The sequence below is a fragment of the Abramis brama genome (assembly GCF_963993115.1).
Source record: "Abramis brama genome assembly, chromosome: 10".
In the NCBI taxonomy this organism is placed as follows: Eukaryota; Metazoa; Chordata; class Actinopteri; order Cypriniformes; family Leuciscidae; genus Abramis; species Abramis brama.
Window position 1 is genome coordinate 2,204,571 of NC_139972.1, and position 23,233 is coordinate 2,227,803.

At 40.9% G+C, this 23,233-nt stretch overlaps 1 protein-coding gene across 3 annotated transcripts in view; it reads left to right on the plus strand.

The window, feature by feature from the left end:
• LOC311091357 (protein NLRC3-like) overlaps positions 1 to 21,079 on the plus strand; it is a 40,686-nt gene extending 19,607 nt beyond the window's left edge. The window contains exons 6-13 of one of the 3 annotated variants that reach the window (XM_084127276.1): positions 1,954 to 2,049; positions 2,273 to 4,000; positions 4,636 to 4,707; positions 5,207 to 5,380; positions 11,153 to 11,326; positions 13,038 to 13,211; positions 18,646 to 18,819; positions 20,502 to 21,079. In XM_084127276.1, the coding sequence (XP_083983402.1) occupies positions 1,954 to 2,049; positions 2,273 to 4,000; positions 4,636 to 4,707; positions 5,207 to 5,380; positions 11,153 to 11,326; positions 13,038 to 13,211; positions 18,646 to 18,819; positions 20,502 to 20,511 (2,602 nt within the window). In that variant the 3' untranslated portion in view covers positions 20,512 to 21,079. Of the gene's footprint in view, positions 1 to 1,953; positions 2,050 to 2,272; positions 4,001 to 4,635; positions 4,708 to 5,206; positions 5,381 to 11,152; positions 11,327 to 13,037; positions 13,212 to 13,338; positions 13,461 to 18,645; positions 18,820 to 20,501 lie in introns of those variants that run through there. The other 2 variants (XM_084127275.1, XM_084127277.1) reach the window with 2 other exon arrangements.
• The last annotated feature ends 2,154 nt before the right edge of the window (positions 21,080 to 23,233 follow it).

Below are 23,233 nucleotides of genomic sequence, written 5' to 3' on the forward strand. Positions count from 1 at the left end.
TTAATCACCAAGACCAGAGTTTTGACATAATTTTGCGTGTTTTTGACCGTTAAAGCAATATAATCTGCGAACACACACTGTTTGTGAAATTGCGTCTCGGAGAAAGTTTTAAAATTACTGATTTGATTTTATAATCTGTGTGTATTAATTTACTCGTACAACCTACATGCTAAAGTGAATCAATGTTTGCGGGAATTTCCCGCATTTTAAGTGGGAGACATCGATTCAGAAAAAGCACAACAAAAAATCGTGATTCGAAAAAAACGATTCGTGGCCTTTGAGAATCGATTTTGAATCGACCACATTTCATAAAACGAAAGAACCCAAAATTGTGTGGTCCAAAAGAGATGTTACAGCATCATATGACAGTCCATGCCCTGTGGGAAAGTTGTTCTTTCCTATGTACACAGAAAAGTCCACAGTGTATCCATCCGATGAGTCTGCATGAACAAACAACTTGAAACCCCACCTGGTTGGCTTGGCTTTCATGGACTGCCATACCTGTGTATGCTTTGCATGCCACCATTCTTTCATCCACAGCTAAGTTTCTTTTAGGATGATAGATGGTTTTACAAGCATGACGGATAGTGTTCATGGGAGGTTTGACCCGGAAAAGACGGTCATGTTCAGCTGTGCCCCTTTTTCTGTCATTATCCTTATCTGCATCTGGGTGACTTATGTGCACATTCCATGAAATGGTACGGTATCTGTCCCTAGACATAACTGTACCTGGAAAGGGTACGGAGAAAACACTGCTTTGCCGCCAATAGTCCCTGATGGAGCTCACCTTCACCATGGCCATGTAAAACAGCTGATTAATATAGTGGTACATCTCACTGATGCTGACATCTGTCCATTTATATTTGCAGCCCTTTGCAGTTGCCTTGGCAGCCTGAGCATTGGGGGTGGGAATCTCTAGGCACCTCACTATTTGATTTGATTACGATTCAGAGGGCTGTGATGCAATGATAAAACGATTATCGATGCATCTTTTTTTATTAAAAAAAAATTCCGCACTGTGTGACTACTTGGTACTTTTAAAGCAAAGTATTTGTAATGATCCATAATGAATTTACTTCCAATATATTTTATTAAATAAACAAATGGAAGTGATTTGGCAATAAATGTTGATAGTTTGTAATTCGCTTTGCCTTTTCTGAGTTGGCTTTTAAGGTTCTGCGCCGAATTTTAATGCTTCCAATTAGATCTCGCTACAATGTTATTAATTCTGCCGTGAATTCAAATGCGTTCTCACTGGATCTCTCATTGCTGTAAACCTGTTCTGAGTTTGTGCTGCGCAGTTTCGTAACTTTCATTTCACTTTCGTTTTGTTTGCCCTTTGATGTATCATATGTAACAGAAGTTGCACCTCTTATCAATTGCACAATGTGGTGGTCACACCAGTGCGACCTCTTGTTGCCCATTTAGTCACAGTCTGGAGCCCTACTTACATAAAGTGTCTTTTTCCCGCTCAATCATCATGCTTCTCTGTTATGCGCACAGCTACACTCCACAGCCCGCCCAAGTGCCTTTTGCATTCCGTCAACATTACGTTATCAATTAACATTTAGAACATCGATTTCTGACATTTGTGCTTCGATTCAGAATCGTTCACGTCCGCATCGAGATGCATCTAAGAATCGTTTTTTTCCCCCACCCCTATCTCAGGTATATAATTTGTATAAAAGTTATACTTATAGTATTTGATTTTTATGAAATTATTATGATTATACTGCAGTTTAATGATCTGGATTTGAACCGAATAATTCTAAGTTCAAATCCTATAAGTTTCAGTCTATTAATGATTAACATTGTGCTCTTGTGTAAAGCTCTATGTATTCTATTGTTAATACATTACACACTGTAAAAGCTGTTGGTCTGTTACTCAGTTAATGACACAATTACGTCAATATCAGTTTGTCTGATTCTTTACCCTCTTCATTCTGATTTAAGGTCAAATCTTCTATCCAGACCATTTAAAAACAAAACTGTGTTCAAGCCTGTGATTCAACCACAAGACTTTAATGAAAACATGTATCCTGATTTCAGGTAAAATGCAGGACTGCTGTTGTTGTTGTTGTTGTTGTTGTTGTTGTTGTTGTTTTAGGTGATGCAATTCACATCACACAAACACATGATTAATAATTAAAACATTTCAGAAACATAATGATGTTCTGTATCCCTTAATACAGCAAACAAATAATATATTTTGAAATTTATGGGTTATCTACTTCTCTGACTTTTGTAATGATGTGGTATTTTAATCTTACAGCCATGACTCTAAACCTGCTGAAGTCCTCAACACATTGAGATCAAATCTGAGAAAGAAGTTTGAGTGTTTGTATGAGGGAATATCAAAGCAGGGAAACCCAACACACCTGAATAAGATCTACACAGAGCTCTACATCACAGAGAGTGAAAGTGGAGGGATCAATAACGAGCATGAGGTGAGACAGATTGAGACACAGTCCAGGAGAGCAGAAACAGAGGACACACCGATCAAATGCAGTGACATCTTTAGACCTTTACCTGGACAAAACAAACCCATCAGAACTGTGCTGACAAAGGGAGTCGCTGGCATTGGAAAAACAGTCTCTGTGCAGAAGTTCATCCTGGACCAAGTTGAAGAGAAAGAGAATCAGGACGTCCAGCTCATATTTCCACTTGCTTTCAGAGAGCTTAACTTGATGAAGGACAAAACACTCAGTCTTTCAGATCTTCTTCATCTCTTTTTCCCTGAAACAAAAGAAATGGAAATATACAGTGAAAAGTATAAAGTCTTATTCATCTTTGATGGTCTGGATGAGTGTCGTCTGTCTCTGGATTTTCAGAGCAATGTGAGGTTGTGTGATGTGACTGAATCAGCCTCAGTGGAGGAGCTGCTGATGAACCTCATTGTGGGGAATCTGCTTCCCTCTGCTCTCATCTGGATCACCTCCAGACCAGCAGCAGCGAATCTCGTCCCCTCTGAGTGTGTCCATCGAGTGACAGAGGTACGAGGCTTCAGTGACACACAGAAGGAGGAATACTTCAGGAAGAGAATCAGTGTTCAGAGTCTGGCCGACAGGATCATCTCACACCTGAAGTCATCAAGGAGCCTCTTCATTATGTGTCACATCCCAGTGTTCTGCTGGATCTCAGCCACTGTTCTAGAGAAGATGTTTAGGAAACCACGGAAAGGGAAGTTTCCCAACACTCTCACTCAAATGTACACACACTTCCTGATCATTCAGACCAACATCAAACATGAGAAGGACTATGAGAAGAAAGTGAAAGATAAAGACATGATTGTCAAACTGGGGAAACTGGCTTATCAGCAGCTTGCGAAAGGCAACCTCATCTTCTATGAGGAAGACCTGAGAGAGTGTGGCATTGATGTGACAGAAGCATCAGTTTACTCAGGATTGTGCACTCAGATCTTCAGAGAGGAGTTGGGCTTGTATCAGGGAAAAGTCTTCTGCTTTGTTCATCTAAGCATCCAGGAACATCTAGCAGCTCTATATGTGCATCTCTCCTTTATCAACAATAATATCAATGTGTTTGACCAGATTACCAAACCAACTAATGGAGACAAAGTTTCCCTATCTGATCTCCATCAGAGAGCTGTGGATGAGGCTTTAGACAGTAAAAATGGGCATCTGGACCTTTTTCTTCGTTTCCTTCTGGGTCTGTCAGTGGAGTCTAATCAGAGTCTCTTACAAGAACTAAAGACACAGACAGCTTACAGCTCTCACAGCAATAAGAAAACAGTTGACTATATTAAAGAAAAGATCAGTGAGAATCCCTCTCCAGATAAATACATCAATCTGTTTCACTGTCTGAATGAACTGGGTGATCTTTCACTAGTGAACAAAGCTAAGCCTCATATGAGCTCTGGAGGATTACGTGATGTGAATCTCTCCTCGTCTCAGTGGTCAGCTTTAGTTTTTGCGTTGTTGTCCTCAGAGCGGACGCTGCATGAGTTTAACCTGAACAGCTTAATTGGAGCAAGAAATGACTAGTAAGTAACATTAGTAAGTAACACTGAAATTCATAAAGAAAAAAACTAAGAGATCAGAGGTGTTTAAATCATAGGGCACAGATTGATTTCTGGGATATTATACATAATTTGCGGGTGTTTCTCAAACCGTGGCTGTTTCCAAGCAAGGCTTCATTTCTTGGCTGCCACGTCATCAAGCGCCTCTGAAGGCCGCCTCAGTTTGGAGGATCTTTTGAAGACAGTCTTCGTTTCGCATCCTTAATTCAGCTCAATTTGAAGGATGCATCAAGTGTATCCTTCATGTTCTTCAATCTCCCATAAGTCTTTGCACACATTCCAATTTATGTAAAAGAACTGATGGAAAACGAGTAGGTAAACTAAACAATTAACAAGCAAACAAACTCATGTGCTTAAAATCCCCCCCCCCCCCCCCTTTTCTTGTCAGTCCTACATTGACACGAAAAAACAAACAAATCTGTGTTGGTTGAATACGAGGCTTCTACAACTTTTTCACATGTCCTTTATAAAGCCGTTTATTAAATTTAAAAAAATTAGTGCATTTATGCATTTATACTTATGACATGAATTATTATTATTATTATTATTATTATTGATAGCATTAATGATTAACTTATTTATTTTATATTTTCAATTAGTGTCACACAAAACACTGGAGATGAAGTTCTTCAGAAGCTTCTTCCTGTGGTTACAGCAACTAGATCAGCTGTGTAAGTAACACTGAGAACAAGCATCACTGTTAAAACATTATAACATTTCTTACTTAAACATTATAAATGAATGGTTTAGCAAAAAATATGTCACACTTCAACTTTTAAACCTTCCACCTATCTGACCTGATTTGTGATATACTTAACCGTTTTTTATGATATTTGTGTGAGAAATCTATTTTCAAATTAATGCATTTAAAATACATGTATATAAACATTTATATTTAGACTTTTTTATATTAATTTTAATTTAATATAATTGTTAATACATTTATATTTAGGGGAAAAAACAGATGTATTCAATGTATTCCATTTTATCAGTTTTATATAATCTTTCTCACTCACAGAGATATGATCTCTTATCTTAAGTTAAACTTACTGGTATATTGAATTAATTGTTTAAAAAAAAGAGATATTGCACAAATTATAAACAATTAAGAAAAACAAAGATTTCTGTTTTGATCAGAGAGAGTGAAGAGTGTGCCATTGTTCTCTATAGGTTGAGGGATTGTGGTGTCACAGATGAAGGCTGTGCTGCTCTGGCTTCAGCTCTGAGATCAAACCCCTCACTCCTGAGAAAACTGTATCTGTCTGGGAATAATCTAAGAGACTCAGGAGTGAAGCTGTTCTCTGCTGTACTGGAGAATCCTCACTGTAAACTGGAGATACTGTGGTAAGATCATACGTGACTCTCGCATGATACTGTCACTGGGAATTCATAAAGTATAATCAAAATGAAATAAAATGCAGGAAAATAACTATTACATTAATTACAAGCAAAACTATTGAAACAACCTGATCAAATTCATTAAATTAATTTCATGTTTGTTCATAAGATGTAAGAGAATTAATAGATTTCTGTTTGAAGTGTTTGCGCTATTTCTCCTGCTGCTGTGAGTTCATGTGTTTGATCTGTAAATGATTGAACACATGAGCTGCTCCTCATTAACTTGATACTGCAGTACTGATAGTCACACCGAGAAACTCTTTACTTTAAACACACTAAATCTCAGCACAGTCAGGATTAACACATTCCATTATTTTTTATTGTAGGAGAAAACTGGATACTGTAGAGATTTTTTTCCAGGTTTAAAATCTACATGTCAAATTCACAGATTATGACATGGAGAAACGCTATAGTACATTGATGACACGTCAGTGTCTTAATTATTATTGAGACTGCGTGTTCTTATCCTATGAGAAGACATGTCTCTTACTTATGACAACACATGGTGTTTTCCTATGACAGACACTTCAAACTGTAGTTTAGAGAGGGGGTCATGGGTAGCAAGTGTTTGTGTCAGTGGTATAGGAGTTTGAGGGTGTTGCATGGCTTTCCCTGTGATGCTGTTTTTTAATTTAATTTAATTTTTTAATTTTACTTGTCAGCTATAAAATCCTACAGTTTCTCCCTGATATGAAGTGAGAGCCGGCATGGGCCGCTGACAGAAGACGGTTCCTCATCCCCCTCTCTCTCCTCTGTCTTGCTCTGCCTCACCCACTCCCTCCTTCTTCTCACCTATTGAACTCATTATTTTACAAAATAGATATTGCACAAATTATGAACATACAATTAAGATTTTTTTTCCTGCTTGATTTTGACTGCAGGTGTTATTGTTTTGTATTCTGTGACACAGACCAAGATCCAAATAACATGGTTATTTGAGCCTATGTCATTGGTTCCCTTTCAGTCGCTTACGTTTCAACATAGTCGACGTATCGACTGATTGGGATCACGCTTAGGGAGCCTGTCATCTTTGAGCATTGTTAAAACGAGCCAATGCACACACTGGGGTGTGTGAATTGCATCACACGCCCTGCCCCGCCTGCGATCATTCCCCTGTGTGCTCCGCCACTGGTGAGAGGTTTCTCATAGAGCAACACGGGTGCGTTTGCGTCTTTTTCAAGATGTTTTACCGCCCGTGCGTTTCCCTGTGCCCCTCTGATGGTCACAATTGTTGCATCACGTGTTTGGGTTTACAGCACGCTGAAGCAGCTTTTGTGGACGGCTCATGTTCCCTTTGTGGGAATATGACTGTTTCAGTGTTGAGATTGAGACTCTCCTTCCGCGAAGGTGGAGTCCCCATTACCACGCCCCACCCCAGGGTGCCGTGTGGGATGGGTGATCAGAGAACAGGGATGGAGGTTCCGCCCGGTAACCATTCCCTGTGGGCTCCTCAATACTCCATCACTGTAATGGACAAACCAGACGTCTCATTCGGACAGGATGCCGATTGCAACATCGGAGGGTGAGCTGACCTTTGGAGATGACGATTTGGCTGCGTTATTCCCTTCGGGGAGTGTAACGTTGCCCAAGCCAGATCCACAGTTGTCAGCTATGCTGAAACAGGCCGCCGAGGCTGTTGGGCTCGAGTGGAATCCTCCACCGTGTCCCGCTCAGTCTCGGTTGGATGATTGGTTTCTCGGGGTGGGCCACGCTGGTTCTCAGCCCACCGCCTCAGTACCTTTCTCTCCTGAAGTGCATGGAGAGCTTACTAGGTCATGGACGGCACCTTTTAATGCCAGAAACTGCCTGGAGATCTCTTCCCCCCTCACTACCCTTGACAGAGGAGCGGTGAAGGGTTACGAGGCTATCCCTCTAGTGGATCGGTCTGTCGCGGCACACCTGTGTCCGGAGGCCGTAGGGCTGTCGCGATAACCGCAATATTGCAGTACCGCGCTACTGACAAGCCAACTGCAGAGGAATTCAAGTAACCGCAGCAACCGCGATATTCGCCTTTTTTCTTTTTTCATAAGGCTACCCTTCTTGTTTTGAACTTCGTGCATGTGTATTGAATGTTTGAATGTTAAATAAGTTAATAATTATAATAAGACGCGGCGATCATGGTTTTATCATGGTGATTTGTACAGAGGCTTCGTGGATTTGCACTTAAGCCTAAACAGAGTGATCTGATATCGATATCGACTGAGCGCATGCGATTACCTGCGTCTGTCTTTGAGGTCAAGTCATATTCGTGAAAAGGTTGCCGTCACTTGCCGTGTCGAAGGAAAGTTAAATATTTGTCCTGTCACCCTTTTAACGTTTAAAATAAAGGGTATTTACCATGAATGGCGTCAGTCACAGCGCTGGTCAGCATCCACAGCGCGAGGAACTCGCGGTCGCGGGAAACAAAACTCAGTGAGTCACGCATTGAATCAATGCCATTTGTCTCTATTAAGTGAAGCTTCAGCGTTACACATGCAACGCATGGCTGGTTAGCTGAGCCTTGAAAAGTGGAGCTCAAAGTTAAAAATAATTAACCTTGTTTCATTACTATATTTTAATGAATCAATCAGCGTTTTTGAACATGTTGTTGAATGAATGGTTTAATGACTCACTCAAAGACAGTCCGTTGCCATAACAACTGTGCGCTGAGTGACAGGATTTCAATGCGGAGAGACGCTGTTTAGTTTCGGTTTATTGGTTACTGAAAATGTACTCGTTTTTGTGCATGCTGACCACATCATGACACTTATTTATATAGCAACAAATAAATATAAATAAATCAAAATATGAATAAATGCAGTAAAACCGCATATCGTGCTATTGAGCCACTCAAAATACCGCAAGGGAAAATCCTTCACCGCGACAGCCCTAGGAGGCCGCGGCATCTAAGATGGGGGATCCTTGTCTAACCCCTCAGGCCTGTGAGTTCTCATCTGTTCTTATGGACAGAGCTTACAGAGCCTGTGGGCAAGCCGCCTCCTCTTTGCATGCTATGGCGTTGCTACAGGTCTATCAGGCCAAAGCACTAATGGACATGCACGAGGGTAGCCTAGACCGTGCGCTCATGAGTAAGCTCCGCACCGTAACCGACTTGGCTCTCCGGAGCACGAGCGTTGCGGCCTGCGCGATTGGTCTAGCGATGTTCACCCTGGTGTGGTCCAGGAGCGCCATCGTTGGCTCAGCCTGGTGGATTTGGCTGATGCGAACAAGGTTCGGTTCCTGGACTCCTCAATTTCCCAGGTTGGGCTGTTCGGCGACGTGGTGGAGAGCTGCGCCCAACAGTTCTCTACCACCCAAGCGCAAACAGAGGCCACCCGACACATCCTGCCCCTGTGGCCCGCTGCTGCCATCTCCCTGCTGGTGGCAGTTCCTCCGCCTGCTCATCGCAGAGGGCGGCCCAGCCTGTGTCAGACACTGCCAAGCCAGGTGACAAGTATAAGACCAAGTCTCCCTGACACAGGCCACCCAGGGATGGGGGAACGAGCTCTTCAGATGGTTACCATTCCTCCGAGATTGGTACCTGAATTATCTCAAGAGCAAATTCCTCCATTCACCGACTGGCGGTGTGCGACCCTGTAAAGCCTTGCACCCCTCGGTCCCCTCTTGTGTCACCACCCGGTAGTGCGGTTCGAGGACCTGATTATGCCTGCTACCGTGGAGACAGGTAAGTGTTGCATCGCCCACTCAGACCTCGCTTTGGGCCGCCCCCGGGCCTTCTGAGCCAGGTCCCTGTCCTCCACCTCGCTGCCCCACTACGGGTACGTCTGTGGTGCCTCTGGTCCCCCTGGCCCGGTTTGTGGAAGCCTGGAGTGTGCTTCCTAACCAGTCCAGCTGGCTCCTCCATACCATCAGATTTGGCTACACGATTCAGTTTGCCCGGCATCTGCTCAAGTTCAGCGGCGTTCGTTACACTTCGGTGTTGAGCGAACGTGCCCCTGTCTTACTGGCGAAGGATGCGATAGAGCCGGTTCCTCTGGCCGATATGAAGACCGGCTTCTACAGCCATACTTCATTGTACCCAAGACTGAATCCGCCTTGTGCCCCCTCTATACCCTCTTGGAACCTATCTCTGGTGTTAACCACACTGCAGAGACCTCCATTTGAGCCTCTGCAGACAGCTGAGTTAAAAGTTCTGTCTTTAAAAACAGTTCTCCTGCTTGCTTTGTCCTCTATCAAGAGGATAGGGGACCTGCACGCATTTTCGGTCAACAAATCGTGTCTGTAATGTCTGTAAAAAAACTCACGTTATTCTGAGACCCCGGCCTGGATATGTGCCCAAGGTTCCTACCACTCCCTTTCGAGACCAGGTGGTGAACCTACAAGCGCTGCCCATGGATGAGGCAGACCCAGCCCTGGCTTTTCTCTGTCCCGTCCGCTCCTTGCGGTTATATGTGGACAGAACGCAAAGCCTCAGGACCTCAGATTAGCTCTTCGTCTGTTATTTTATCTGAGTTTTATCTGCTCTCAAAACTCATCTGTTTGTCTCGGCTTTTAACATGTAATTTATCCTGTTTTTATTGTTTCTAAGTAATTATTGATTGTTTCTTTCTTGTGTATCTATATTGTAATTATTGTACAGCACTTTGGTCGGCCGGCGGCCGGTAGTAAATGTGCTTTAGAAATAAACGGAACTTGAACTTGTTACGGAGGCCAGCAGAAAGGAAGGCTGTCTCCAAGCAGAGGTTGGCCCACTGGATAGTGGATGCCATCATTTTGGCGTATGAATCCCAAGATGCACCTTGTCTCCCGGGACTGCGCTTCCTGGACGTTGGCACAGGGTGCCTCACTTACAGATGTTTGAAGAGCTGCGGGCTGGGTGACACCTAACACGTTCGCTAGATTCTATAGCCTATGTGTCGAACTGGTTGCTTCCTGTGTGCTCTTTTTACATAGAAGCCAGTTAACACCGTAAGCCCCGCTCGATGTGTCGGCTTGCTGTGCCATTCCCCTCCTATGGACTGGATATGTGCGCCATTCTGCTCCAGTTGAGTTCCCCTTCGGCCGAACTCTGTTGAGCTCCTCCACACCCCCCCGCGGCATTGGACGTGGCGGAGCGCCAGATGCTAGGCCTACCTCTCATATGCACTGGTGGAACTTGTGCTAGGCTGGGTCCATATGTTGTGATCCCTACGGTGATCCCATATGTGTATTCTCCACGGTACGGCTCCATGAGCCCCCCCCCCCCCCCCCCCCCCCGTTATTGCTGGAGCCACCTCAGTGACATTCCATATGTTGTACTGCCTGATAATTCGCCCAGTCCATGTGTGTATCTTCCACAATATCCCAATCAGTCAATATGTCGACTATGTTGAATGTGAGCGACTGCAAGGGAACGTCTCGGTTACGCATGTAACCCTCGTTCCCTGAAGGAGGGAACAGAGACAAAGTCCCCTCGCCACTACTACTGACTCCGGGCTCTACTACTGACTCCTCGGTGAAAAACAAGTGGTGCGTGCATTCGCTTCCGTGTTTATACCTGCGCAGCGGGGCGGGGCGCAAGATGCAATTCACGCACACCAATGTGTGCAATGGCTCGTTTTAACAATGCTCGAAGATGACAGGCTCCCTAAGCGTGATCCCAATCGGTCGATACGTCGACTTTGTCTCCGTTCCCTCCTTCAGGGTACGAGGGTTACATAGGTAACCAAGACGTTTCTCTTTGATAAGGAAGTATCTGTTGATCTGAGAGAGTGAAGAGTGTGTCATTGTTCTCTACAGCTTGAGTGATTGTGGTGTCACAGATGAAGGTTGTGCTGCTCTGGCTTCAGCTCTGAGATCAAACCCCTCACATGTGAGAAAACTGTATCTGTATGGGAATAAACTAGGCGATTCAGGAGTGAAGCTACTCTCTACTGTTCTGGAGAATCCTCAAAGTAAACTGGAGGAACTGAGGTAAGATCATACGTGACTCTTGCATGAAACTGAGTCACTGTCAATTTTATAATTTCATTTATTCATTAAGTAACAGAATGAAATTACGGAATAAACTATTACATTTAGGGATGTCATTATTTTGGTAATCAAGTAATCAGTCAATTATTTTGATGATTAATCAAGTAATCGGATTGAAGCAAACAATGACCTATTAAATTTACTAAAAATACATATACAACAACCACTGGTCTATAAAATGACTAAAAATACATATATAACAACCACTGGTGGTGGTTGAGGAGAAATTCCCTGATATGATTGTAAAGCGCTTTGGGTGTACAGTAGTACATATGAAAGTGCGATATAAATGCTTCATTCATAACATAACAATGGGACGGTAGTATTTGGTTCAAATAAGGTATCAAAAGCAAGTAAACACAAGATTTGTAGAACAACACTGTTAAAATACATATTATAATACATATTGTATAAACAATCATATTATGTATAATAACAAATGCCTGGTGAGGGTGCCAACAGCCTGGTTGTTGTGTTCCCACTTTACAGAAGCTCACATCCCTATCTAATATTGGACGAAAGACATTTAATTCAAATGTTCACTTAATCTTAAACTTCTTGACGACAGAAATGCTACGGTCACTGTCATTTCTTGAACAAGAATATTTGGACATCAAACATGCACACTGAAACACAGTGATTAAACTTTTATTTTGATGTCTCAGTTCGCATATTACAAAAGATATTGACGTATTCTCCTGTGTTGGCATAGGTTTATAAAATGGTGCACATTGTGTTCCCAGATGACTGTTATAAGCAACCTAAACTCACAGCATATGCAGAAATGGAGTTTCAGATGCTCAGCTCATGTAAATGATAACAGTTCATGTGGAGCAGCATTTACTGTGAACAAAGCCTCTCCGAGATCCTGAGAAATATAGCAGCTCTGAGAAATATTAAACCCGCAAGGCATATATTTATTTATTTGAATTGCAGCCTTTGTGAATTCACAGTAGCACTATGTCATAGTTTGCTTTGTAAAAGGTTTTAATATATTGTGCAGCCTTAGAAAATGGTCTAATAATGCGGTTCATGGATTTTTGTCTGTGGTATTTCGCCGGTTACTCGACACGGGTAAATTGCAATCAATGATTTTTTTAAATCGAGTACTCAAATGTAATAGAGGAATCGGGACAATCCTAATTACATTCATTAAAAGAATTCGGAATTGACATGATTACCATTCATTCATTTTAATATCACTTCGGTTTAAATTAAGTATAAGGAATAATATTTTTCTGTGTTCAATCTCTTTCTTGAGTTGAGGTGATTGAGTGATTGATCTGTAAATGATTGAACACATGAGCTGCTCCTCAGTAAAGTGATACAATCAACATCTTCACTCTCTTTACTTTAAACACAATCTCAGCAGTCAGGACTTTGATACATGAAGAACATGATGAATTCATCCTTAATGACCATCATATCCATATTTTTTTCTGTGATAATCTTTACACATTATTTAATGTGATATAAATAATTTGTTATATACGTTTTTATATATGCCCCCCCCCCCCCCACACACACACACACACACACAAATAACATGGTAAATCTCACTTACATCAAACATGGAGATGTGTGCTTTTTTTAAATAATGAAGACTGTTGATCTGATCTGAGACAGTTAAGTGTGTCATTGTTCTCTATAGGTTAAGGAAGTGTGGTGTCACAGATGAAGGTTGTGCTGCTCTGTCTTCAGCTCTGAGATCAAACCCCTCACACCTGAGAGAACTGGATCTGTCTGAGAATAAACTAGGAGATTCAGGAGTGAAGCTCTTTTCTGCTGGACTGGCGAATCCTCATTGTAAACTGGAGACACTGTGGTAAGATCATCTCTACCATAATGGCTCGGAGTGAATAAGGATTAATATGTAGATAGTGCATACAATATATCCTTTGGTGTAAGCCCCATTTTGCAGTTCAGTGACAGATTCCTGCTTCTACCGTCAGATCCTCCTGGCAGTGAGGAGTGAAGAGAAAAAGTTTGATCTAAATAAATTATTATTCCCCAACAGAAAGTAAAACTAACAGTTAAATAAACCGGACAAACTACATATCAGACAACAGATGCAGGTTACAGTGAAGAGGATTTTTTAAATCACAAATGTTTAGTGTAAATCAGCTTGCCTTGTTATGCTTGTGCAAACAGACCCAAAATGTGTAGCTGCAGCTTAAGAGGTTGTGCGTTTCACATGAACCTGGGCTGTCACCATATCAGATTTATCATTAAATGATTATCATAGCCAAAATAATTCATGATAACATTATATCACAAATCTAATAAAGAAAATACTATCACTCAAATTCATCTTTGTTTATTTTAAAAAAGATTTTTTTGAAGAATAATCATACCATCACATACCAAAGAAACAATTCCACTTAAAGGCCCCTGAAGACAATTTTAGCTTTTAGAATGAATATGTTAGCCTTTATGTTATGAATAAGCTGGTGTGTTCCAAACCAATGACAAAATTAAGACATTGTAATGTTATTTTTTCTGAAAATTGTTATTGTATACATATATTATACATATCTGTATTAACATTGTATAGCAACCTCCTCCCCCCATAACCCCAAACACCTGTCCCACTTACTTTTTAAAACAAAATTACGCCACTGGTTGGAGATGTGTGTTCGGTTGCTCGATTTATATTCTGTTTTCCAACTGTATGTAGGTTAACCCTCTGAGGTCGACAAACGCGCCGACGCGTTTTGCCGGATTTTCTCCACATTGTAGCACTATAAACTTAAATTACTCCATCATTTATGGTCATACAGAAAAAATAAATATAAAAAAAGAATCTGTGATATTTCTCCTTTTGTATGTGTCCACTTACAATCAAATCAAAACATTGTGCTTTTGTAAAATAAAGAAAATAAACAGGGTGTGCTTTCTGCCTCTCCGTCGCGGTGAACTTTTGTTTCTTGAGCACGTCTATAAACTGAAACAAAACTCAGCGAATACTTGTCACACATTTATGAGCCATATACCTTTATAAACATTTAAGTGTGTACTTTTAAATGATCGGATTCAAAACGAAAACAAATATTCTCTGTTTAAGTAATTTGTATAAAACCAACAAGATGTCCAGCTTCTCAAACGCTTGCTCATTACAGTTAATTTGGCCACGCCTACTCGCGCAAAAGATATTCACATGCAAATCTCCACATGGAACGCGAACGCGCTCGTTACCTCAACAACAAAACACTTCACTTCACTTTTCGTCGAGTTTGAAAGACGTGCCTGAGCTTACATTGGATTTAGGCTACCTCAGAAGAAGAAGAACGCGATTTGAAGACAAGAAAGATAAGGTAAGAAATTCTTACATAGCCTAGTTTGTTATTGTTGCATAAATGTCACGTTGCAGCTGAACTGTTGCTAGATATATGGGGAATATTATAATATTTAGACCCGTGTTTACTGTGTTTGTGGATATCTGCTCAAACATAGATATGTTTATGGTAACCATAATGTTTTATATTTGAGAGTGATCGCGTTTGAATGTATCATATTTTGCAAGCGATCGCGTTTGAATGTATCATATTTTGGATGAAAGCAAAACGCACCAAACGGCTTCATGTTTTTATTATTATCTCATTTCATATCATCATAACGGATGGAAACATTTGAAGTAACATGATAATCAATATATTTTTCTCTAGCTTAGTTGTTACTGAAATCTTTTGGAAGATTTATAGGCTGCTATAGGTTATTTATTGTTATTATTATTTTATCCGCACTGCGCATATACCTTATGTCTACAAGGCACAACAAACCTGGTGTTCATTATATTATATATCGTTGGAAACGTGTGTGTGTGTGTGTATTCTGTGAATTTTAAAAAGGAATTTTAAAAAGCAATTTTAACCAGAAAAATCTAATATTTATTTCCAAAATCGTGCAGGCCTTTCTCTTGATATCAGTATGTTCACTTTTTTTTTTTCAGGTCCCAGATGCCACTGAGGACTTCAACATTCACATGAGTCTCAGTACGTGAACATGGTAAAGTGAAAATCTTGGAAATGAAAGGTATGTACAATGTTTTTAGGAATGGCACAAAGGTCTCTGTCTTTGAAGTGCTTTTTTGGCATTTGTTGTGTATCTTTGGATTATGTTGTGTTGTAAATAAATCCAAACAATTTAAAAGCCATTCTTTTTTAAATCTCCTCATTTACAGTATTGTGCAAGGTTGCTCAGAATGATAGGGGCCTGATAGCTCCTAATAGGGCCGTTAGGGGAGGTTCTTTGTCTTTCTCAGGTGAGAAAAGCTTACATATTAATGAGCTCTCGCATAAGGCTTTTTCACACAAAACACGTCGTAAAATTTTTAAATCAATATATTGTCTTATCTGAATGAGCAGTCAGGGTGATTTTCACATAGTTTTGCAGCAAATATTCTAGGCTACGTCATACAATTTTCAAAAGTCTTGTGAAGAAATAATCAGTATGGGTTTCATGGCCTTATTTCAGTGAGAATTTTTTTTTGTATTTTCAAAAACCACGCATAAATGTCATTATCTCAAAACTACAAACTTTTACATACATGCTGCTGATATATTATTGTAGCAGAGTTTGTGCTGAATACAGTGTAATTAGACTTTAGCCATGAAAATGTCACAAGTAACAGAAATAACCAGAAATGTCAGAGCATGTCAGAACACCTCCAGGGCCCAGAAAACAGCTCAGACCTCAGAGGGTTAAAGGCCATGTTGCAGGGTTAATTTTTCAACGAATTTGTGCAATTTACTTATTGGTAATAAACATTTAAACTGTTATCCATTGTATTTTATGTTGTTGGGTATCACAAAACGGAATATAATATGAAAAAGTACAGCGGTTTGCAACGACTCTCCTTTCCCCCACAATGCATTGCATTACGTCACGTTGGGGAGAGAATTTACCAAAGCCTGCCTTGAGAGTGACTATAGAGACGAGTAGCAGATGAGAGTATTCAGATAGTGCAGATTATAGATAAATAGATAAATGCATAGATATAGATAGATAGATAGATAGATAGATAGATGGATAGATGGACAGCCAGATAGCATAACATTAGCATAGATAGCTAGCAGCTAGATAGATAAATATATAGAAATATATTGTAGGTAGATTGACAATGGTGAACTACTGTGTTTGTGCTGGTGTAAAAACTCTGGATGCTGAGTGAGGCACGTCACATCTGGTCGCGGGGTGAGCTCCTCGACCAGCGACCAAAACGCACTCACTTCCCTACAGCACAAGCTTTCCAACGCAGTTTCCATGGGACGGCACCGCCGGCGCCCACACAAGCACCTGCCAAACACAGCGACAGACACGCGGCGGCTACGTTTGCAACATTTTCACCGGAGAAAGAGATAAACGCTTATAAACGCCCATATAGCTAGCATGATGCTTTCTATTTCTAGATGACAAAGACAAAGTTTACCAGTACTACACTATGACAAAGGTTACCGGTACTTATCTGAACTAACGTCATGATCACTGCTTAGATATAAAGAAAACGTTGATTTTTCACTCGGTGCTATTCAAAGACAGTAAAAAAAAAAAAAATGTGTCGTTATTGTGCACTGCTGCTCGTAGACTAACGTTAGCTCCAGTGCTCATTGCTGCGTTGCTAAATGATATAGCAATTCACCAGGACACTTCACCAACTCTCCACTCATTCTCCTCGGACCATGCATTTAATTATTAAGTATTTACGACATTGTGGTGGCGTTCAAGTGCGTTCAGCTCGTAAATACGATCTATACGAGATGGCTTGAACGCACCATAATACTAGGCTGAGAGGTTACCTTTCCTCCACTTCTCCCCAATGTGACGTCATCACCGAATTGCGAAAAAAACCCTGTTAATACCAAAACCGTAAAAAAAGGTCTTTAAGACCATTTTTGAGACATTTTAAAAATGATATACATATCTTGAGTGATTTATGTACCCATTAATCGACAGTGGTGGTTAACCTGCAACATGGGCTTTAAGAATGACATGTCTAGAATTTATTCACACCTCTACTACTGAATCCAAAGTATCATCAGTGCTCGGATTCGCTTCCATGGTTCATTGTCACTGTAATTAACAAAGTGTTATTGTTTAATTAGCTCATATGTAATGAGTTCGATAATGCTGTGTTATGCTTTGTTAACATCTTATTAACCGTAAATAGTTCTCAATTTAAATTAGGTCATGGAAAATCAGAAAATAACATTAAGTGCTTTAATACGGCCTTGGCTAGCATAAAATTTCCTCTTCCTAAACGAAGATAAGACAGAGTTTATTCTTTTCGGCCCAAATGAGAATTCTCAGTCTATAAGCCCTGATTCAGATAGTCTGTCCGTTTTTAAATCCTCAAGGGTGCGGAACTTAAGTTTTCTTGTTGACCAGCCTTTAAAATTTCACAAACATATTTCCTCTGTAATCAGATCCAGCTTCTATCAACTTCATCTACTGTATAAAATCAACATGGCTCTCTCATTCCCAAAACTCTAGAAATGGCTGTTCATGTGTTTGTTACGTCTCCACTAGATTACTGCAATTCTTTATACTGTGGTATATCTAAGTCTCAAATTGCTTGTCTTCAGCTAGTCCAAAATGCTGCAAGACTTCTTCATAAAGTGTCATAAATTTGAACATATCTATTCTATATCTATTCATAACCTATTCTGGTTGCCAGTTCAACTCAACTCAACTTTATTTATAGAGCACTTTCAACACTACAAGTGGAACCAAAGTGCTGCACAGAAAAATATAAAAGAGAAAAAGAAAATAAAGCATTAAAACAATACAAACATATGGCATACACTGCTTACAAAGCATTTTCAAATACTAAAGAAAACAGATGAACTCTGAAAAACACCCAATAAAGGAGAAGATTTTACAGACAGAGGAAGGTCATTCCAGAGCCTAGGAGCTTCAACAGAGAATGCCCGACCACCTGTACATTTTAAACGAGATTGCGGAACCATGAGGAGCAATTGATCATTTGAGCGAAGAGATCTACTGGATTGACAGCGAGTGATTAAATCAGTAACATACTCTGGTGCTAGGCCATTCAGAGCCTTAAAAACATACAACAATGCTTTGAAATGAATTCTGTATCGTATGGGTAACCAATGTAGTTTGATTAACACAGGAGTAATATGCTTAAAAGAGTAAAAGAGTATTTGTATGTATTTCATATTGACAACATTGACAACCATTTTAAGTGGTTATGTTAAGCTTTTGGATATAGGCTTAATGTGTGTCATTGTTCTCTACAGGTTGAGTGATTGTGGTGTCACAGATGAAGGTTGTGCTGCTCTGGCTTCAGCTCTGAGATCAAACCCCTATCACCTGAGACAATTGGATCTGGCTAGGAATAAACTAGGAGACTCAGGAGTGAAGCTGCTGAAGGATCTGAAGGATGATCCACATTATAAACTGCAGATACTAATGTAAGAATAATTTTAAATGAATTTCTTCATCATTTTTAAGTTCAAGAAGGTGGCAGCAATAGGTGGTGTGTAACTTGATATCCCAATACGTCGGTTCAGGTCTTGTGTACGTTGAACGACTGAAAGGGAACTAGGGTTACATGCGGAACGGGGAGGGAGTGATGCGGACTGGGGTCTGGTGAAGGCTGCTGCGCAGACCAGGCGGGAGGACGCCCTAGGCGACGAGCAGACAGAGGACCTGTGACCGACGTGCTGGTGGAAGCAGCTGCTGGCCTCCAGGGCAGAATTTGCCGAAACATCTCCCTCTGCTTCTAGGCAGCAAAGGACTGCTGGGAAAAGTTCTGGGAAAAGTTCTCCACTGTGCCGAAGTGGCCGGCCTAGCCAATGGGGGAGTCCAGGAACCAATATTCTCCCTCATATCAGCCAGGTTCAACCAGAAATGGCATTCCTGGGCCACAAGAGTGGACATCGCCTGACTGACTAGACATCTGAATGTGCGGCAACTTTCGTTGCCCAGGCAACGAGGTCAGTTGCCGTATGGAGCACAGCCATGAGCTCACGGTCAGGGCTACCCTGTGCATGTCCATGTGTGCTTTGGCCTGATGGAACTGCAGCAACGCCATGGCATGCAAGGAGAAGGTGGCCTGTCCACAGGCTCTGTAAGCCTTGCCTGTGAGGACAGACGGAGAACTCACAGGCCTTGGATGGGAGATGCAAATTACCCACTCTAGCGGTCGCCGCACACAGAACGACTGCTGAGAACCAGCATGTCCCACCCCGAGATACCAATTGTCCAACTTTGAGGGCTCGGGACACGGTGGAGGATTCCACTAAAACCCAAACCTCTCAGCGGCCCTGGCAAGCATATCCATCAACTCTGGATCAGGCTCTGGCAACGTGTTTGTGACCGCCAGCCTGCGCCATGGAATGACCGCACCCAGAAACACTTGGATGATATGAAATCTTGAAAAAGACGCAGTCACACCTGTATTACTCTTTCAGGAAATAGCTCTCTCAGGTGCCCAAGCACGGCAACACTGGCAAGGGATGGTGCAGCCTGCACAGTGAAGCACTCACTCTCAAAATGCTCTCTAACCAACCAACAAAAGAAAAAGATTGCTGTTGAAATAGCAGTTGAAAGCGCAAGAAGGCTTGTGACCACCGCTGTCTCGCACTCTCACACCGACACCGGATGTGAGGTTTCTTCCAGGAGAGCTCAATACACATGCTCATTTAAATTAACACTCCTCAAAGGCATACAATCAACTGTTCGGCACCGAAGCAAAAGACAAATGATGCGTGCGTCCACTTCCTATTTTTAACTCGCACTGCAGGGCGTAGCGCGAGTCGCATGCCAATGTGCATTGACTCCTTCAGTCAAAGCTCGAAGATGATAGGCTCCCTGACGTGATCCCAATACGTCAATTCAGTTCTGACATACGTAGAACGTTACCGATTGAAAGGGAATGATCATTTCTGCTGGTTCTGCATCAGCTGTCCGTTGTGTGAAAGAGATCTTTCATGTCCTTTTGATTTTGTAAATTGACTTTGAGCATCAGATAGAAGCTATATTATCATGTCTGATAATTAATATAAATTATATGGTTCATTTTCTTATGAAAAAATGTGACAGACGTAATGACCTATACTGCATATGTGGCTGTTTGTGTGTTTAATTTTAGGACTGACTAGTATTAGATGACAGTCTGATCTTCTGATGAACATCTGATGGTGAATAAGGATCCACTACAGAGACTCACAGTCAACAGAATCAACAGAGACTGAAGATACAGTGAATTTTTTTTTTTTTTTAATGATCCTCTGATAGACCTGATGAAGCGACAGTAAAACACCTTTTATTTCACAGCAGCAAATTACTGTTTCTCATTCATGTATTAACCATTTTATTTGTATAAACGCGAAGAACATTTTTGTTGGAGAAAATAGTCTGAATGTCTTTGTGTTTGTTTGTGTTGTACCAGCAGAGGGAGACAAAGTTATGAAATGAAAAAAGAAAATCATGAAAAAGAAATTATTTCATAAAAATTATGAAAAAGATAAACAGAGAAAAACAGATCCGTCATCATAGTCCAATAATAATAAAACACTGAAATTCAATAAATCTGGAAATCAAGAACTGATAAGAATGTAAACGTGTACCTTGAAATGCAATGTAAGTTGCTTTGGATAAAAGTGTCTACCAAATGCATAAATGTAAATAATAAACGCACCATGTTAGTATGACAGGTGGAGATCAGTCGCTAGTGTTTTGATGAGTCTGGACTGGAGCCATAGATACAGATAAGTGAATGTAAATATGTGAAAGTGTAATAATGTCCACTGAAGGCAAGTTTGAAGAACCCAAGTGCAGTATTTATTAGACAAAACAAGATCAAACACAAAACAAAGGCATGGCGTGGCATGAAACTCAGAACAAGAACATGGACATGACTGTATCCAGGCTGTATCCAGATCTGATATCCAGGGACCTGTGCCTGGACGCGACGACAGCGCAGTCCTGAAATGTCAACTAGGCTCTTCCCTGTGAAGGCCTCCCTCCCCTCTCTTTACCTATCTACAGATAAAGTGTTGTCATGATAATTCCGGTTCGCGTGGCTACGTGGAAGCGATACAAATTCTGTTTTATTAATTTTAAGGCCAGACAAGTAGTATGTTGAGGGTTGATTTGTAGGGAAGGACTATACACCTCCGCACATATATTCAAATGCTCATACCTATAGATTGAACTCATAATACGCATGTGCACGCCATCAACGTTCTCACTGGTTAGCGTTTTTGAAGTTTGCGCAGAAAGAACTTAAGAGTTTTCTGTTAAAATGGTGTCGTGTTAGCGGCCCCTAAGTTAATAACTAATGATCGTTGCGACGGAAGTGAATCAATCAAACTAACTTTAGCTGGACAATAACTTTATTCTAGAGCTGCTGTAAAGCCAAAACACTTTACTTTAATTTCCTATTATCAATGTAAAGCTGCTTTGGAACAATCTACATTGTTAAAAGCGCTATATAAATGAAGATGACTTGACTTGACATGACCTTATCTACAGAGGTTACAGTGAAACAACACTTGACCAGGGGCCTGTACCATGATGGTAGTTGAACAAACTAAGGGTTGCAGGATTAGTTTTGAGTTGACAAAACCAAACCGATGTAATCAGGCTTTATTGGTACCATGATGCAGCTCATCAACTTTCTGTCAACTCAGGCTTTGATCTGTAAGCTATGATTACTCCATGAGCGTGTGCACATACAAAAGTGACGTGGCACCGAACAACCAATCACATTCGATATGGATAGAGCGAGAGCAATATATTTTTCCACGGAGGAGCAAGAGATAATCAATCAGAATTACAATAAATTTAAAAGCAATTCTTCTGCCAAAGCAAGAGAAGACTGTTGGAGAAAGATTGCTGATTGCGTTAGTGTAAGTTAAACTAATACGTTCTATATTCATGTAAAATTATGTATATCTGTATGTGTAGCCTATATGTGTAATATAGCCTATAGTATAGCCTATTTTTATAATATATAAAAATTGTGCATGTATATATTAAGAAAGATTAATATTAAATATTAAAAGAGTGAAATTCAGAAAACCGGTGGAGGGCCACTCTTCCAGAATACACTGGCGGAGGAGTTGGCTCTGAGTACCAATAAGGGACAGCCAATTATGGATGGGATTACAGGTGCTGTACAATCTGACCCTGGTGCTGGCTCCTCTAAGCAAGTAACATTGGGTATGTGTGCAATACATTACTACTTTAAGTTTTAAATATGGCTGACTATGTTCTGCAGTAGAGGGAAATACAGTGTCCCTGTTGAAGCCAGCACTCATGCACACAGTCTCCCACACAGAGGTCAGTATACAGCAGACAGAACACCATAAACATAACCTGCTTTACAACAGTTATGCTTTAAATTGGCCTAGTTTTATTTATTAGGGTGGAGGAAATGAAGACACTCTGTGTGTTCTGAGACAGTTGCTGAGGTGAATGCACTGGGCTTTTTGTTATGGCAAACATTTGAATGTGTAGAATAAATAAGGGACTGGCCCTTACACATCTCTTTTATTGTAGGATTTTTCACAACCTGCCCCAGAAACCCAGAGGCCTCTACCTCAATGGGCTTCAGAAGAAATGTGAACAAGGTAAGTATTTAAAATCCTTGGCATAAATTACAGTCAGTCCTGTGTTTGTAGGAAGTCAAGAAACTTTTTGTGATTTGATTAGCCTCCAGAAAACTTGATCATAATCGTAATGATCATGTTTGTGGTGGAATTGTTTCAGGTGGAAACAGACTCAGTCAGGGCCCTTTACAAAAGGAGTCTAGAACTAGACTGTTCACTAAAGGAGCTGGACTGTGAGCTGAGGAGGCTACAAATGAAAAAATAAATT